A 19,600-nucleotide genomic window follows, 5' to 3' on the forward strand; every position below is an offset into this window, starting at 1 on the left:
AAGGTACGTGGGTCCATCAAGGGTATATTATAATTTTTATATATTATATATTTTATAAATTATAATATATATGAATTTTGAAATCTTCCAACTTATAACAAGAAAAATGAATCATTTTAAGACTTCATTTTGAAATTTCAAATTTGATATCAAGTATTTACATATTGAAATGAAGACAATAACTCCCTTCAAGAAGAAAACCAAATTAGATTATAAAATTAATATATCTATTTAAAGAACTTTAAACATAAATAAAGAACCTAGTATCGAAGTGTTGTGTTGAGTGTGATGAAACATTTATATTATATGGGTATTGACATTGTGGAGAAATTTATCGGAGCGGAAGAAACGCAAGGAAATTAGCGAATGCTTAAGATAGCAAAACATATTTTTTTAAGTGCATATATCCTTCAGGCTTCAGATGACTTGTACTTAATGGTATTTCTATGTTTTTTAAATGCATATATCCTTCTTAAGATGACTTGTACTTAATGGTATTTCTGTAAAAGAATGTTTCATTTCAGTTAGAGGCATGCATTACTAATTAGTGATGATATCATTAAGAAATCTAGGAACTAATTCATGGCAAAGAAATTTAAAAAATCTATACTTTTGAAATGATGGGACTTTAAGAGCTCAAAACTTTAGATTTAAAATGTTTTACTAAGATAGGAATCTTGATAAAAATTATGGCAAAGAAACTTAAAAAACCTATACTCTTTTGAAATGATGGGACTTTAACACCTCAAAACTTTAAATTTGAAATGTTTTGCTAAGATAGGAATTTTTTTTCTTGCTTGGTGCCACATAAGAACTTGTAATGCACCCATTTTCGGGGTTCGGCAAACCCATTTAAGCAAACAAACCCAAGCCGCAAGTATTGAGTATTGGGTTCTTATGGGAAGAACCCGGTTCATATGGGTGCGTCTAGGAAGTACTTGCACCAGTTCCCGGTTTGTGGGGACGATAACAAAGGACGGGTTCATGAACCCCACCCTAGGTCCATGAACCAGTGCTTCAGAGGATATAAGCAAAATCTTCCTTCAAAGTTTGAGGACATAGTAGCACAGTATAAAGCTTGGTACCAATATATTACTACAAAACTACAAGTGAAGTTCTTGAGCTAGAGTTTCCTCAAACTCAAGCATAATGTACAAAGTTGTCTTATTAAGCTCTAGCCATTTTTTGTCTTATGTGTAGAGTTTTGTCTTGTTGTATTTGGAAAATAATAAAGTGTAAATGTAAGTGGAAGTCCAAGAGTCAAATGTGGAATATGAAGAGTCATTAGTTAGAGTAAAGACAAAAGAAGTCCAAGAGTCATGAGGGAAACTCAAAGGTCACAAGGGGAGATGAAAGGTCATCCCATTTATTATAAATAAGCCCTCATAACTCAAACAAAGGGCTTGGAACTTGAGATTTGTAGCCTTGGCTTCTCTAGTCTAGCATAGGAGTGAGTATCATTCTTTGGAGAAGCAAGTGGTGGCTTCATGTTCCACTATTGGGGCTAGTGTCATATCATTGTAATTGTATACTTGAAACTTTCACTTAATGATCAGAAGCTCTTAGAGCCAACACACTTTCATGCATATATCGTGGATGTTGTAAGACTACTCTTTATATGTTTGCAGTATATGTTATTTCATTTACGCTAATGCCAATGAACTATTTCATTAACTTTAGTATGTATCTTGTTGGATGTGTGTTGTATATGCTATCATGATCGTTGTTATCTTGTGAACTATTTTGCAGGCTAACTAACAATTCTTTCGTATGCTCATGCGTCTCTTTTAGGATAGTACTATTACTTTTCTTCAAGAGGCTCACTCTTTTCCCTTTGATGTGAAAGAACCTCTTATGCATTACAATTGATATTTCAAAGTTTACTCACTTGTTGTCACCAAAGCTATGTGTATATCATCTTATGTGTTCATTGTAGCCAAGGCACATCTTTGAGATCACCATTTTGGAAATCGGCCGTATTTCCGGTTGGGGCTCCTACTCCAAACGGTGTGGGGTCTAATTGGGACTTCACATCGGGGAGACCCCCTTCCCTGTTGTTGGCATCCAGCACCGTCAACGAGTTCAAAAGTTAGAGAGGTTATTAAATTGATAGTGGGGACGAATTCTCTTAGTAGACCAAACCCACTCCCTTGACTATCTACAAGATCGATCTAAAGATGTACAAGTTTCACATCCCGGCAAAGTGAGGCAATTTTGGTACAAGGTATAAATCCAACAACCACTTCTCTCTTATAAAACTCCAAAACTTACTTGGATTAGAATTATTTACTTGTTGTTTTTTCATCTGTTATATCATATTAGCAAGTTTACCTTGAAGAAATCAATTTAAATGCTAGATGTAAACCAAGGATAGATACACTATCTCCTTAAGCACATCTTACACCTATATATAATAAAATTGTCTTATGCAGATCCAAGCAGGTCTTACCTCAATTAGAACAAAGATTTCATTATTTAGAGTTAATTTTATTCAAATTCCAGCGATACTTAAAGAGTAATTTCAAATTTGGAAATTTGTGGGCATTTTGCCCCAAAGGATTTCATCATGTTTTCATAAAAAGCAATTTCCAACGTGTCGAAAATTGTCTTTTTTAGCCATCACAGGTTGAGGAGAGGCCTTACAAATCTCATATTTTATCCTCCAACCTTCCCACCCCTAGATCTAACATCTATGAGTGTTTTAGCACTCATTGGGTGACTAATTTGGGCCTAATATGTTGATGTCTCTATAATTTTATGCAAACTTCAAAGTCTGATTGTTAATTTTAGATAACAATGGTATGTTCTATGCTTAAGAGCAATTTTACTTCAATTTTCTTATTAGCCCAATATCAATATCCAGATTAGCAATCACATCAACATGATAGTAAAATGCAGATAGAACATAAACAATAACAGTAGAAGACAAGCCAAGACAAGAGGACACAAGATATGGCACCAGCCAAGGACAAACCCCAATGTGGGGAAACCCTTTGATCAATTCTTCTTATTATTCTTCAAAAGTTCAGCATAGAGAGAGAGAGAGAATACAATATGCAATATTCACTTAGTGAAATCTGTCCCAACAAACAACAGTTACAGAAAGCTCTAACCAGAAAGTCAACATTGGTCAACAGTGTAGGTTTTGACCTTCAAAACAGCTCGGTCAAACTTGGTCGACTCGGGCATCTCCAATAGAAAGTCAAATCAGCCCAAAAACAGTGCAAAAATATCCATTCAAACCTAGTCAATGTTACAGTCAAACCCTTCTGCAGTCAACACTGGTCAAACAGTACGGTTTGCCTCGTTTTTTTTGCCCATAAATGCGGCCTTCCCAGACAGAGATAACCCTCACAAAACCGCAATCAAATAGGTCAACGTTGTTTGCCAATGTTGGTCAAACACCCTTCCTACAACTTCGGTCAATGCAGGAACAGAACTACCCTTCTTCGCACGTGTGGAGAGCTGCCTCAGAAATCTGTACCCAATCAATGAAGGAGAGAGAGATATGTGAGTGAGTGAAGTGTCTAAATGAGGAGGAGGCTCCTTCTATTTATATGCAACGTTGAGGATGAATAGACGTGACTGTTGGGCTTCTGAGCCTACATTAGTTTGTTGGCCGACCTTGATAATTTGTCCATAAACAAAATAAATTCATAATTCCATTTGTACATGTCAGAATGAGATGATCTTTAGATCAATCCTACACCTCTCGGAGAGAGGAATCCAATAAAAATATCAGTTGCCTCATATGAGCTATCCAAGGTGAAGTTTGGCCCTAGTTGCCAAATTTAACACTCCCTCTCAACTAGGGAGAACTTCACCCGCAACCTGTTTGACAATCTGTACCATCCCTGTCTCTGCTCTACACTGCTCTGTTGAACCATGAAGAAATAATGAAGAAGAAATGATTGAGAATGTATCATACCATTCTCCACTAACCCAAAGTCAGTCTCCAATAATAGAGAGTGTGTCATACCACTCTTCACTGACTTGAAGTCAGTTTCCATTGATCCCAGATCAATATCAACATCCTAGCATAGGGAGTACGGTAGTACACGATGCGTCCATCGGTAGTACTATGGTCCCTATCCTCATTTCCCTACTCATTGGCCAGATGAGAGGTACTTCCCATGAGTCCCGGACTGCATGGGTAGGATGTACCGGCAGAAGAAGGTGAACCACTCATCATACTCATATGCCATAGGAGAAGGTGAACCACTCATCCTATGCATTTATCAACATGGGGTATCACAGGGGAAGGTGAACCACTCACCCTGTACATCGCACACCATTATGGGAAGGTGAAACACTCACCTTATGGTCGTTCATCGCTCCAAGAAGTACCCCAAGCCCTCAGAGCTCCCAGAGCTCAACATCCATCTCATACGAGACCCTCATAAGAGGGTCTCTCCACGACTCCAAGTCATTCACGGAAGGTTAAGAATTTGACCTTCCCTAAGGGCTTCGTAAGAATATCTGCGACCTGATCATCAGTCCCAATATGACAGAGCCTTATTGCTCCCCGTTGTACCATATCCCGGATAAAGTGGTACCTGATATCAATATGCTTGGAGCGGTCATGAAACACGGGATTCTCAGAAAGACGAATCCCACTTTGGTTGTCGCAAAAGATCACGGTGGTATCCAGCACATGCCCAAACAGCTCACTAAAGAGCTTCCTCAACCAAACAGCTTCACAGGAGGCCATACTAGCAGCAATGTATTCAGCCTTAGCAGTGCTCAAAGCAACCGACTTCTGCTTCCTGCTCATCCAGGATATCGAAGTAGAACCTAGAGAAACAACATCTAGATGTGCTTTTGCGATCCACCACACTGCCAGCCCAGTCTGCATCAGAGTAACCATGGAGCCTCACATTCCCAGCAGTGTATCTCAGTCGATAAGTGATTGTGCCTGAAGATATCTCAAGAGATTCTTGGCAGCAATCCAATGTATGTGATGAGGCTCGAACATAAACTGACTTAATGTATTCACTACAAAACATATGTCCGGATGGGAGTTCACCAAGAACATCAGGGCACTCACGAGTTGACGATACTCGGAAGGATTTCCCAAATCGGGCCCAGCAGCACTTCCGCATAACTTCTTGAAGTCAAGTTCCATCGAAGTAGTCACGGACTTGTAGTCCACCATCCCAAATCCTTCAAGTAGCTTCACGATATATTTTCCTTGAGAAAGGAAAATCTCACCTAGCTTTTGCCAGACCTCCAACCCTAGGAAGTAATGCATCAATCGTAGGTCCTTCATCTCGAATTTGAAAGCCAACTCCCTCTTACATTGATGAATAAGAGGGTTTGCACTTGTTAGAAAGAGATCGTCCACATAAAGTACCAAGATGAGAGGTCTGTCATTCTCAACCTTAAAATAAAGGTTCGGATCAGCTTCACTTCTTGTAAATCCCAACGTCATTAGATAGTTGTCTATCCTCTCATACCAAGCTCAGGGAGCTTGCTTCAACCCATAGAGGGATTTCTTCAACTTGCATACATGTTTTTGACGATCTTGAACTTCGAACCCCTTGGGTTGTTCTACATAGACTTCCTCCTTAACTGAGCCATGTAAGAAGGCGGTCTTGACGTCCAGCTGGTGTAGATTCCATCCTTGCGAGGCAGCAAGGGCTATAATCAAACGAATGGTGGTATATCAAGCAACAGGTGCAAATATCTCATCGTAGTCCACACCTTCCTTTTGAGAGAAGACTCAAGCAACAAATCTAGCCTTGAACTTTTCAACACTTCCATCAGCTCCATGCTTGATCTTGTAGAGCCATTTCAAGGTGACAACGGATTTGTCCTTAGGTCTAGGGACCACATCCCAGACATCATTCTTCCTAATCGACCCATACTCTTCATTCATAGCATCCTTCCAAACTTGGTACTTTACAGCTTCTTCGAATGTGCAAGCCTCAGATTGAACAATAGTGCTCATTGCAGTTAAGTACCCTTGGTACCTATTTGGCTTCTTACTTTCACGAAATGTCCCCCTAGGTGCAACATGTCTCTCGACATCTTCGAGAGTTTCCCTAAGCCATAAGGGTCTCCTTTTTTATGAGGAGGGCTCATGAGGGAGTGGATCAATGGGATCCATTGGTCTTTCAGCATCGGGCAACAGCTCATCTTGTTGTTCTCCCTGTTTTCTTGGATCTGCTTCTTTGTCCTTCCTTGGAATAGGAAGGTTACTAATCTTTCCAAGGGCAGCATCCTCATCGAAGGTGACATCATGACTTATCTCCACTTCTCTTTGACCAGGCACATAGATTCTATATGCCTTAGAAGTTTCATTGTAGCCCACAAATGTTTCTTTCTTTCCAAATGCATACAATTTGCTTCTCTTTTCTTTAGGCACATGAAAATATATGGGGCTACCAAAAATTCTAAAGTGAGAAACATCAGGTTTCTTACCGGTGAAAACTTCTTCAGGAATTTTGGAGTCCAACGCTTGATGAGGGCATCTATTTTGAACATACACGACAATGTTTGCAGCTTCGGCCCATAAGAACTTCGAAAGGCTTTAATTATGAAGCATGGCGCAAGTGGCTTCTACAATAGAATGGTTCTTCCTTTCACAACACCATTTTGCTTAGGAGTATATGCGGTAGTTTAATGCTAACTTCTCTACAATAATTATTGAACTCATTTGATTCATATTCGGTTCCATTATCGGTCCTCAATATTTTGATCTTCTTCTCAGTTTGATTATCGAGCAAAGCTTTGAAAGAACGGAACCATGAGAATACTTCATCCTTCTTCTTTAAGAAATATATCCAAGTCTTGCGAGAGAAATCATCCATAAATATAGCATAATATAAATATCCTCCCAAAGAGTTTACGAGCATCATACCAGATAGATAAGAATGAACAATTGCAATATGTCGGTAGTCTTGTTATCACATGAGGGGAATGGTCCCCTTGTATGCTTTCGTTTGGGACACCCCTAACAAACACCTTCATGTTCTACTTTAAATTCGGGCATACATGTCACCATCTTCCTCACATCGGGTAGAGCCTTATAATGTAGATGGGCAAACCTCCGGTGCCATAATTCGAATTGAAGTGATGTGTCGCAAAACATAGCTCCTAATGGACTTCCGCCAACTTGATATAGGTTATCAACCCTGAATCCAAGTTTAAATGCATCTTTGAAATTTTTATTCCACACATGTACCTTTCCATCGATGAATGCCACCTTGAATCCTTTGTCCTCCATTGCCAAGATAGATACCAAATTCTTCTTTAGATCGGGTACATATAGTACTTCTTGTAGATGAATGGTGTTACCTTGATTCAATTGAAGAGTAACATTCCCAACTCCCTTCACGGGATAGGTGGCATTGTCTCCAAGGATAATTTCCAAATTTGTATCCTTTTCAATCAGATTTGAAAGAGCTTCCTTATACCCAGTGAAGTGCCTTGAGGCACCACTATCAATCAACCAATTTCCCAAAGTGTCCGGAGGAGATGCAGTAGAGAGGGCAGATATAAGATAAAATTATTTTTGCTTGTTATCAACAACATTAGATTCATCATACCTAGAGTTTCTTGATCTCTTAGGAGGGCGACCATTTCCATGTTGAGTAGCAGGAGTTGTTGAATCTGCCATTCCTTTGATTGTTGTTGCCCCTGAAATTGTTGTTGTTGTGGTTGTCATCATCATGAGGTGTATCCCTTCTATTAGGACACTCCCTAGCATAGTGGCCAAACTTGTTGCAAATGAAGCATCTTCCCTTCCTTCCATTCTTGAAACCCGATCTTCCTTGACATTGCTTCTTTGAACCTGCATTGTTCTTCTTTTTAGCATGAGTGGAGAATGCAGTAGGACCATTCCTATTTGAAGGCATATCTAGTTCCATCATCCTTGTTTCTTATTGATAACATCTGGTCAGCAATTCTCCAGAACCTGGAATCTTGTCATTGTTAAGAATAGTAGTGTTGAACATGTGCCATTCACGAGGGAGTCCTCCAAAGGCAATGAGAGTAAGCTCCCTATCAGCAATAACTTCTCCAATCAAAAGAAGATCATTTTTTATCTCAGTAATCCTCATGAAGAAGCATTGAATATCTTCACCTCTTCCCTTCTTTATGTCCTTCAATTTGTTCTTGAGAAAGAGAACTTGGTTTGCATTGCTAGCTTTGAACATGCCAACCAACCTGTCATATATCTCCACTGATGTGTTCAAATCGGAGACGTAAGCAACTAAATGCTTATGAATAGAATCCCTGATGATCTTCTTTGCTTTGACTTCACCCTTCAGTAATCTTTCCATGCACATAGTCCATAACATCTTGTTCTTCTAAAGTCAAATCAAGAGACATCTTCCATGCATGATAATCAGATGTATCATGAAGCTTGTCATCAAACTTGAAGTAGGATGTGGAGGCCATTGAATCCTGTCCTTGATCAAAGGATCTCAGTGATTGCTCTTTTCACTCTTGCTTGGGCTTTGTCTTCACCTCAGCTTTGATACCATGTTAATTTTAGATAACAATGGTATGTTCTATGCTTAAGAGCAATTTTACTTCAATTTTCTTATTAGCCCAATATCAATATCCAGATTAGCAATCACATCAACATGATAGTAAAATGCAAATAGAACATAAACAATAACAGTAGAAGACAAGCCAAGACAAGAGGACAAAAGATATGGCACCAGCCAGGGACAAACCCCAATGTGGGGAAACCCTTTGATCAATTCTTCTTATTATTCTTCAAAAGTTCAGCAGAGAGAGAGAGAGTACAATATGCAATATTCACTTGCCCAATCATAGTGAAATTTGTCCCAACAAACAGCAGTTACAAAAAGCCCTAACCAGAAAGTCAACGCTGGTCAACAGGGCAGAATTTGACCTTCAAAACAGCTTGGTAAAACTTGGTCAACTTGGCCTCCAACAGCAAGTCAAATCAGCACAAAAATAGTCTAAAAATATCTAGTCAAACCTGGTCAACGAAAGTCAACGCTATAGTCAAACCCTTCTATAGTCAACGTTGGTCAAGCAGTACGGTTTGCCTCGTTTTCTGTGCCCAAAAATGTGGCGCGCCCAAACAGAGATAACCCTCACAAAACAACATTGGTCAAACACCCTTCCTGCAACTTCAATCAACTCTGTCAATGCAGGAACAAAACTGCCCTTCTTCACACATGTGGATAGTTGCCTCAAAAATTCGTACCCAATCAATGAAGGAGAGAGAGATATGTGAGTGAGTGAGGTGTCTAAATGAGGAGGAGGCTCTTTCTATTTATATGCAATGTTGAGGATGAATAGACGTGACTGTTGGGCTTCTGAGCCTACATTAGTTTGCTGACCAACCTTGACAATTTGTCCATAAACAAAATAAATTCATAATTCCATTTGTACATGTCAGAATGAGATGTCTTTAGATCAATCGTACACCTCTCGGAGAGAGGAATCCAATAAAAATATCAGCGGCCTCATATGAGCTATCCAAGGTGAAGTTTGGCCCTAGTTGCCAAATTTAACATTGATTTTATAGGACAAGAAGTTGTTTTGACCCATAAGTCGTAACCAACAATCCAAACTGAAAATAAGACCATAGATGGATAGGATGCTTTATGTACGTCAATTTTGATTAGTTACATGATATATTTTCTATCATTTGGTGTTATTTTAAATGTTGTTTATTTTTCTGCTACTCAATCATATTCAGAAACAACGGGACAGCCCCATATATCAACTCCTCCACTCCTTCTCGACTCCACTTAAGGCACTAGTCTTACTTGGAGTTAGTCGAGTTTACCTTTGGGAATCCTCTCTTGACCATTTAAGAGGCAATTAGGTCTAAAGAGTGGGGGATTGAGCCGAGGTGACAATGGGTCCCTACCCTGTGTGTGCCCCATATATCAACTCCTCCACTCCTTCTCGACTCCATTTAAGGCACTAGTCTTACTTGGAGTTAGTCGAGTTTTCCTTTGGGAATCCTCTCTTGACCATTTAAGGGGCAATTAGGTCTAAAGAGTGGGGGATTGAGCCGAGGTGACAATCGGTCCCTACCCTGTGTCTGCCCATCCAGCAAAGTTGATAGGACCTTAGCAACCCTGCTAATTGATTCAGTGATAGTGCCCAAATTTAATGGGACTCTCAATAACAACAAGCTCAATTCTTGGATGTATGCAACATGGAATATTATTTCAAAACACAATCAACCTTGACAAAAGCCAACAAAATTCTAGTTGCTAAAGTTCACATGGAGTACCAAGACCTTACATGATGGTAAACCCACACAACAATTAGTATCCAACAACCAACCACTAATGTGTCTGTAAAAGGTTATACCCATCAAGGGATAAGAATGTTTTACTAGAAAAGTTGCTATAGCTTCGACAAATCCCAAGACAGTCCATCCAACAATTTATTGATTTTTCAACAAAAATACTATCAAGCTCGAGATAAGAGACTCCAAAGATACCCTCCATGTTAAGTTCATTTTTGCAATAGCGTCACATTTGAGGAAGGCACTAGAGCTATTCTATGTTAGTTCCCTATAGCATACCTTCCATCTTACTTCCAACATAGAAGCTGAGATACCTAAATCCAATCCTACCAATCAGAAGACATTGGCTTCCTCTTCTCACCCCCTTGCCACTTTCAAGGGCCAACCCAATAGTAGTGGACAGAACTTGGGGTCGATTGGCACAACACCTACTACTAGGACACAAAAGAAGAGGAACTAGTGCTCCTACCACAAGAAATATGGGTATTCTAATGATGAATGCAAGATTATCTAGGCCAAGTTTACTACGAAGGTTCATGCCCTTATCATTGAAAAACAACTTGTCAGAGAAATGAATGTAGAGGTCACTGATCCCACCTCTGCAACCCCACATTTAGTGTTGATGGCCCCAAATTACACATGCAATGATGAAGAGATTTTGTTCACTCAAAACTACCAAATCAAGGGTCAGTTAGCCTCCATCATTATGAAGATTAACAGTGAGAAGAATCTAGTATCCCAGTAGCTGGTTGCAAAGTTCAAACCTAAAGCTATCAACAACACCTTATCGCAAGCCATATCAGCTTGGATGGGTTGAGTTTGGTAAACTTACCCTCATCACTCGGAAGTGTTCCATTGTCTTTGCTATTAAACACCTTCCTTGACACAATGGAGTCTAATATCACTCCAGCAGCAGAATATGATGTCTACTTCAACACTTGTAGATTGCACAAGGACATTAAGACATACAAGCTCATCTCACTTCTTTTTGTACTGTCCCACTTTTGGTAGCAGGTAGGACTAGTACTACCAAAAGAGGTAGGCCTCAAGCCCATCAAAACCCAATTGAAAAGACTGAACATTATAGACTAACCTAGGCCCAAAGGGAAGCCATGGAGTCAGCCGAGTGCTACCAGAAATTAGAATAAATTTCCATCCTCCGTCAAGGCAGAAGTGGAGAGAATTGAGAGCAGGGCTAGGGAGAAGAGAGGCAATACATCAAATGAGACGGTAAATGAGGAGCTATTGCACTGGATTCCAGATACAGGATCCTCCCAAAGTAGACATACCAATTCCTTGGGATTGTAGAATTTTATAGGCATAACAAATCCTTTATTGCCCAGGTTGTTGAAGAGAAGCGAAGGCTCCTCAACCTTCTCTCTCTCACCTCCAATATCTCCTAAGGATTCAACACTAAATGCCCTTCCTTATCCTAGGGAGGCAACTCAAATGAACAACCTGCTGTCCTCTCGTGCAACAGCAAACAATCCTGCATAAGCAGGACCTTTTCGACCAAAAATACAAGGCCCTGGTAAAGGTTGTATGGGGGATACAAGTTGTAGTTGAGGAGCAGGACCAGAAAGAGCAGACTCATGCCACAACCACTCAACCAGCAAGCAGCCAATCTACATCTAAGTAAACTTTGTCGCAGAAGTGGAAGATTAACATTCGAAGCCCTGGGGCTTAGCTTTTTTAGCCTATTTTCAGTTCATCTTGGATTGGGTATATCCTTAGCAACACACCATAGAACAGTCTCATCTCATGATATTCAAAAGTAATGGGGTAAGCTCTTGTTATTTCTATGCTGTTATAGTAGGACATCTAAGTCCTCTGGGTAGCTTTCAGTATTGCTCTACTGTTATATGAGGACATGTTAGTTTAGACAGTCATACGAAAAGTTTTGATAAGCTCAGACAGAACTATATGGAGTTTGAACTCTATTCTGCAAAAGATGTAATATTTTTGTATGTTACTGATGGAGTAGCTAAATTACAAAAACAAAACATAGATCTCTGTGCCCCATCAATATACAATCTGATATAAATCTTTCATTGCTAAAATATAATGTTTCATGATTTTAAGTCTTGGAATGCCAGGGAGAAATTCTTCACACGGTTTCTCAGCACACAACTTCAAGTATCTTGATTTATTAAACAACGCAACAACTTTGCCTTGAAAAGCTAACTCTATTTGTTCTCCTTATACATATGTCTATTTTTTGTAGGAGAAGAAACATATTCTCAAAAAATAAAATATTCAAACAGAACTTTAAAAAGAGTGATAGGATATATAGTGCAGAAGGTCTAACCAAGAAAATTCATGAACCATATAAATAACATTTTATGTGCCAAACTAATATCTCTGACTGATTAGTAAGTCTCATCACAATCTATGTCATGATTAGTTCCAATTCAAGGATGATAATAAGTACTATCGGACTCATGTCAATATCAAATTGAGAAGTGACAAATTTAGGACTGATCAGAAATATTGTAGTGCAAGTTAGAGACCATTTACTAAACTAGAAACAATTGTAAAAAACATCCATGAAAATATGATCATACACTTGAAAAGAACGAAACATGAGTTAGTTTTTAATTTACAATGGATGTTCTAATTCTAATAGGAGGAAAACATTCATTGATTTTGCAAATGTTGATGTACCAATAGAGGCTCCATACAGAAGTTTGTTCCTCCCTGTCAATTCCAATCGCTATTTTATTCTATGATTCAGACAGTATCCAATAAGGTCTGCTACATGCAACCAACAGAAATGCATAAAAGTCTACAGGTAAAAATGATACCTCCAATGGCAGAGTTGCAATCAAGGGAGCACAGAGTTCAGATGTTAATGGCTTCTCTGTTGGGATAAATATCGTCTTAACCTGCATATGCAATGTGAATGTGTCGCAAGCTCAAAATAGAATCCTTAAAGAAATGTGAAAGAAAGTCATACTAATTAAATTTAAGGGAAATTTAAAATATTGCATCTTAAAAATTAGCAGGTTACTCGAATTAAACATAAGTACCATGCATTCAGGCCTCATGGTCTATGAGATCAAAAATAATAGAAAATAAAGAAATAAGATGGTGACCATTTGTTTAAAATGTGGACAGTGACCGAACATATATAAGTGATGATTTCCAAGTCCACAATATTTTGACGAGTGAAATCTATAGGTTCCTTCCGGAAGATATTTGAAAGGTTTCTTGTTATCCACATACCTTATCCCAATTCTCTTCAATTTCTATACCTCCACATGCAGAAAAACTTATTGTAAAACCAAGACGTTCCGAGAGAATGGAAAGATAATACTCGTCATCATGAGGAATGAAAGGCTCCAATATGAAAGTTGTGATCGGTGCCCTTGCATTTCCCATCTCAACCTGGTTAAGCCACGACATCTTCTTGATAAGCAGGCACGATTTTTCAAAGAAAATGGGATAGAGACTTTACAATAAACGGAAATGAAATCAATGGGACTAAAGATTTGAGAAAATAGCTTATTACCTCTTTTCCTAGACGATCTCTGACAAATAACGCAGCCTGAGCTAAGTCCAGATTTAGGGCAACCTGTATACATCATAGACAATTAACATCCATAAATCATTTGTGAAATCCTTCTAGAAATAGTTCTCTTCCAAAACTTTTTTTCTTATGATAAATTTAACAATAAAAATGGTATTGCAAAACATAGTAGGAATAATTCACGCATAGCCCCTTATAAGGTTATCACAACTTAATCTGACAAAAATCTGGCAAGAATGAACATGATCTCCCCGCAGATTAATCCAGTTTACTCCCTTCAATCCAGTTTACTGCCTTCAGTGTTTTGCAGACAATTAGCTCTTTCCCATTTTTGGAAAATCCATCTTATATTTCATAAATGAACATTTCATTAAATTATTTTATATTTCATTAGTGAACAATCTATAAAATTATTTTTTCTTTTCAAAATGTATATTATTTCATTAATGAAAAACATACATCATACCTTCATTTAAATTAGGCTAATATCGCATATCTACAAAGTCCATGAAACCCAACGTATCCACTTTGGTTCCAATGTCAATAGCGTTTATCTTTTGAGGGTGAACTTTCTCTCCTTTTCAAAGTGCTTCCATTATGTTCAAGTACAATCACTACAACTGACTCAAACGTGTAACAACACAAATAGCCTATTTGTAATAGGGGAGTACCCTTCCATCAAAATACCTAGAACTTACATATAATCCTAAACTTACAAATGACTCAAACACGTAGGGCACCACAAACACCCTTTGCCTCTTTGCAACAGGGGAGTACTCTTCCATCCAAATATTCAGAACATAGAGATGGTCCAAACCACTTATTCATGCTGCATGGTGAAATAACCTTTGGTGGTAACCTAACAAACCACCATGTCCAATGCCGAACCAGGACCCCATTGGCTTTTGGGAACATATTTCATTTCATGAAGCTTTAATAAACGAAAAAATCAAATTTGCATACCACTTACCAAACCACTCTTTCCTCGTTTGCCGAACAGCATATCCGGTTTCACAGCCAGTCTTAACGAGGACAACCATGGCTTCGTGTCTGCCAATTCATTCAAATTGGTCGAATTTGTAACCTGGATTGGGACAACAAGAGCAAACTTTAATTACCACTCACCTATTCAACTCTAGATTTGCTCACAACCCATCAATCACACAACTGTGAAGACAAGCCCACCAATCGTTGAAATCCGAATTATAATCACCAGACTGACAATAATACAAATCTTATGCGGGAATTCTAACACTAGGGTCTTACATAAAAAAATTCATGACACACACAAGATCCATCACTGAAAAAAAAATGACAATATTGATTTGAATTGTACGAGACACACCTGGGCTGATTTGATGTCAATCTCAATATCAGCAAGCCTCTTCAGATGTTCTTTCAGCAGGCGCTTGGAATCATATTCTCTGATCTTCTTTCTAGCCATTTTGAGCTTTGATTTCTCTGCAATTCAAAACAAAATCTATTACAGACCATGCTTTCATCGAAACCCAAATGAGGAAATGGTTATCTAAGCAAACCTGAGTGCTCAAAGTGGCAAAATCAGATTTCACACAAATTGAAGCGATTTAAAAAAATGATTGAATGAACAATTTTCATCGGAAACAAAATGGAAAAAAGGTTGTTTAAATTTGAAACACCTCTGGAGACGAATTAAGAATATATGTAAATATCCCTTCGAACGCAGAAATTTTAGACGGGAAGCGAATGAAATTTCTGCTGGGAATTTATGGCAGCCTGTCCCTGTAACATAGTATGCCTGGCCTCACTCCTATACCATGAAAGCACACCTGCTGAAGCTCGTGATGCACTATCAATCGTTTTTCGCATGGACCGCTAAAATCGTTTTAGCATGCTCCGCTCAAAATAGAAATCGTGATGAAGACACAAACACAAATTTACAAATTTAGATAATTTAAGTAAACTAGAGATGGCGGACCCACATATGTAGTTGGTGATGCTCTGGGATGATACAGATTGTTTATCGTACGCCTTAGTAGGTTTGAGGATTAAGAGAGAAAGAAATTGTTATTTAGTTTGCAATTATGATTGGAATTTAACTATAAAAAGGAAGCGTTGTTATTAGAATTTGATTTATAAGAGGGAGGGATAGAATTGGAATTCGATTAATAGGGAGTTGTCTTTAGTGAGATTTTTTGGAAGCTTTTCTATTGGGTTTTTTTGGTCAAATTTCTCTAAAATCCGGCAGCAATTTATTAAAATAATTTAGTAATTTAACCAGGTTTTATAGTTGGCCTTTCTTATGTAGTTTAATATTTTAATGTCTTGTATATATTTCAAACAAAATTAATTCATGAGAATTTTTTGAAAAATCATATAGAGTATTTGGTCCACGCGTTTCCAACTAGCGAGTGTCAGCAAGATCAAGAGACAGATTTCAGAGTAAGGTTAAATAAGAAGTAGGTCAACCTAAAGATCATCTGAAGAAACGGCTAAATGGAAACCAACGGCTAAATTTGACTCGGGAAGAAAATATTAATGGAAACCAACTAAACTGCGATATAAGACTAGAGAAAGGGATCACTTTAAATTGATTAAGTAATTAATAAATAATAATTTAATTAATTTAATTTTAGTATATTAATTAACTAATTCATACCTTATTTATTAATTAATATTATATATTTCTTTATATGATTATTCGATAAAAATAAAATATAAAATAAATAATATATGAGCATAAAGAGTGAGGGAGTTTTATATATATAAAATAAATAAATGAAAATAGAATAAAATGAAATAAAAATAAAATAAGTTATATAAATATTTTTTAATTAATTTTTTAAATATAATTAAATATTTTTTTGGTAGATAAAGGTTATATATATATAATTGACATTGAAGACAATGATAACAAGTTAATAATTATTTATGTAATACTGAATGATGGCAATTTTTTAATATAATGCTCACATTATAGTAGACATGTCATGTTATTAGAGTATAGATTGATATAATGAGAGTTATACAAATTGTATACATGTTATTTTTACATATTTTTTTCAAATTTATTTTTTGTCAATTAAAAAATAAAACCCATAAAATGGTCTATTCAATACCTTACACCAATGAGAAAATGGAATTTTTAATTTTAATTACAAACCATTTACGTTTGTGGTACATAGTAATCAATTTATAATGTTATTTTTCAAATTATTTATATTTATTGTACATAGTAATTAGCAAAACTAATAGCAACTCAATGAAAAACTGAATAAGTTATATCCTGTGTCAACTGTAGGTATAATAATATAATATTTACATTAATAAATGACGAATGACACAATTATATTAATTAAATTGAATGGTCTATAAACTGTGTTAGACCATGCAGTAACTCCTCTAAAGCAATTCGTTATATTCATTCAGGTTGGTCTTTATTATATACATGAGGGAGAGACTGTTCATTTCATCTCCCGGTGACTCTTCATATTTTCCATTATTTATTTACATCAGTTACACTTATTCACCCAATCCTAATGATTAGGTGTCAACATTCCCCCCCTTAATCTGAAGGGATGTTGGTCAGTCCAAGCATCGTTATGAATTGTTCAAGCTTTTCTCTTCCAAGCGCTTTGGTGAAGATGTCTGCAATTTGCTCATCAGTGGAACAATGGTGGAGATGAATTGTTTTGGCCTCAACATGATGTCGAATCAGATGATATTTAGTATTGATGTGCTTCATTCGATCATGGAACTTTGGGTTCTTCGCCAACTTTATTGCCGAGGTATTATCAATCATGAGTGGAGTCGATTGTACTTGTTTTACCTACAAATCTTCAAGAATTTTCCTGAGCCACACAATTTCTTTTGTTGCCTCAGTTGCTGCCATATATTCTGCTTCTATTGTGGAATCTGCTGGAACTGATTGTTTGCGTGATCTCTAGGAGACAGTTCCTGATCCAAGACTTGTAGCATAACCTGAAGTAGATACCCCAGTTTCTTTGTCGCCATCGAAGTCTGAATCAAAGTATCCAATCAAGCTGAAGTCGTCCACCTATGTATACTTGATTCCAAAGTCTTGAGTTCCCTTCAGGTACCTTAGAACTCTTTTTGCAGCAGACCAATGTCCCTCACAAGGCTTTTGCATAAACCTCGAGAGGATTCCAACAGCAAACAAAATGTCTGGTCTGGTAGTAGTTAGGTAGTTGAGACTTCCTACAAGCTATCTATACTTTGTTGCATCCTCAAATTCTTTTCCTTCAATGGATGTGAGCTTTAAGTTTTGCTCCATTGGAGTAGTAAGAGGATTGCATTCTGTCATGCCAAACTTGTTCAACAGATCTCCAATGTACTTGTTTTGAGAAAGAAATATGGATGTCAGATGTTGAGTTACTTCAATACCAAGATAGTAATGAACATAGCCCAAATCAGTCATTTCAAAACCTTTCCTCAATTCCTTCTTTATGGATGCAATGTAGCTTTCATTGTTCCCTATCATCAAAAGATCATCTACATATACCACAAGATATACAACTGTTTTGCCAACTTTCTTGACAAATAAAGTTGCATCATCAAGATCATAATGTTTGAAATTGAGTTTCAGAAGATGCTCAGTTAGTTTTTCATACCAAGCTCGAGGTGCTTGTTTGAGGCCATACAAGGATTTCACAAGTTTGCACACTTTATGTTCATGTCCTTTCACAGCAAATCCTTCAGGCTAGGACATAAAAACATTCTCTTTTAGATCTCCATTCAAGAAAGCAGTTTTTACATCCATTTGATGGACTTTCCGACCGTTCTGAGCTGTTAGGGCAAAGAGTGTCCGGATGGTAGCCCATTTCGTTGTGGGGGCAAAAGTCTTCCCATAATCGACCCCTTCCTTCTATGCAAAACCTTTTTCCACAAGCTTGGCTTTGTACTTGTCAAGTGAGCCATTTGCTTTATACTTGTTCTTGTAGACCCACTTGCAGCCAATTGGTTTGGTTCCTAATGGAGGATCAACATGATGTCGAATCAAATGATATTTAGTATTGATGTGCTTCATTCGATCATGGAACTTTGGGTTCTTCACCAACTTTATTGCCGAGGTATTATCAATCATGAGTGGAGTTGATTGTACTTGTTTTACCTGCAAATCTTCAAGAATTTTCCTGAGCCACACAATTTCTTTTGTTGCCTCAGTTGCTGCCATATATTCTGCTTCTATTGTGGAATCTGCTGGAACTGATTGTTTGCGTGATCTCTAGGAGACAGTTCCTAATCCAAGACTTGTAGCATAACTTGAAGTAGATACCCCAGTTTCTTTGTCTCCATCGAAGTCTAAATCAAAGTATCCAATCAAGCTGAAGTCGTCCACCTATGTATACTTGATTCCAAAGTCTTGAGTTCCCTTCAGGTACCTTAGAACTCCTTTTGCAGCAGACCAATGTCCCTCACAAGGCTTTTGCATAAACCTCGAGAGGATTCCAACAACAAACAAAATGTATGGTCTGGTAGTAGTTAAGTAGTTGAGACTTCCTACAAGCTGTCTATACTTTGTTGCATCCTCAAATTCTTTTCCTTCAATGGATGTGAGCTTTAAGTTTTGTTCCATTGGAGTAGTAAGAGGATTGCATTCTGTCATGCCAAACTTGTTCAACAGATCTCCAATGTACTTGTTTTGAGAAAGAAATATGGATGTCAGATGTTGAGTTACTTCAATACCAAGATAGTAATGAACATAGCCCAAATCAGTCATTTCAAAACCTTTCCTCAATTCCTTCTTTATGGATGCAATGTAGCTTGCATTGTTCCCTGTCATCAAAAGATCATCTACATATACCACAAGATATACAACTGTT

At 37.6% G+C, this 19,600-nt stretch overlaps 1 protein-coding gene across 3 annotated transcripts in view; it reads right to left on the minus strand.

Moving 5' to 3' along the window:
• LOC149176890 (ATP-citrate synthase alpha chain protein 3-like) overlaps window positions 1-15,697 on the minus strand; it is a 220,885-nt gene extending 205,188 nt beyond the window's left edge. Inside the window, exons 1-7 of one of the 3 annotated variants that reach the window (XM_089419995.1) lie at window positions 15,437-15,697; window positions 15,124-15,239; window positions 14,749-14,862; window positions 13,761-13,823; window positions 13,475-13,636; window positions 13,054-13,134; window positions 12,914-12,946 (exon numbers count right to left, since the gene is read on the minus strand). In XM_089419995.1, coding sequence (XP_089276121.1) covers window positions 12,914-12,946; window positions 13,054-13,134; window positions 13,475-13,636; window positions 13,761-13,823; window positions 14,749-14,862; window positions 15,124-15,222 — 552 coding nt within the window. In that variant the 5' untranslated portion in view covers window positions 15,223-15,239; window positions 15,437-15,697. The remainder of the gene's footprint in view (window positions 1-12,913; window positions 12,947-13,053; window positions 13,135-13,474; window positions 13,637-13,760; window positions 13,824-14,748; window positions 14,863-15,123; window positions 15,240-15,436) is intronic. The other 2 variants (XM_089419993.1, XM_089419994.1) reach the window with 2 other exon arrangements.
• Window positions 15,698-19,600: the final 3,903 nt, after the last annotated feature.

This window comes from Pinus tabuliformis, chromosome 4_1, assembly GCF_031772625.1.
Source record: "Pinus tabuliformis cultivar Carrire ecotype Pingquan chromosome 4_1, CPIR1, whole genome shotgun sequence".
Classification (NCBI taxonomy): domain Eukaryota; kingdom Viridiplantae; phylum Streptophyta; class Pinopsida; order Pinales; family Pinaceae; genus Pinus; species Pinus tabuliformis.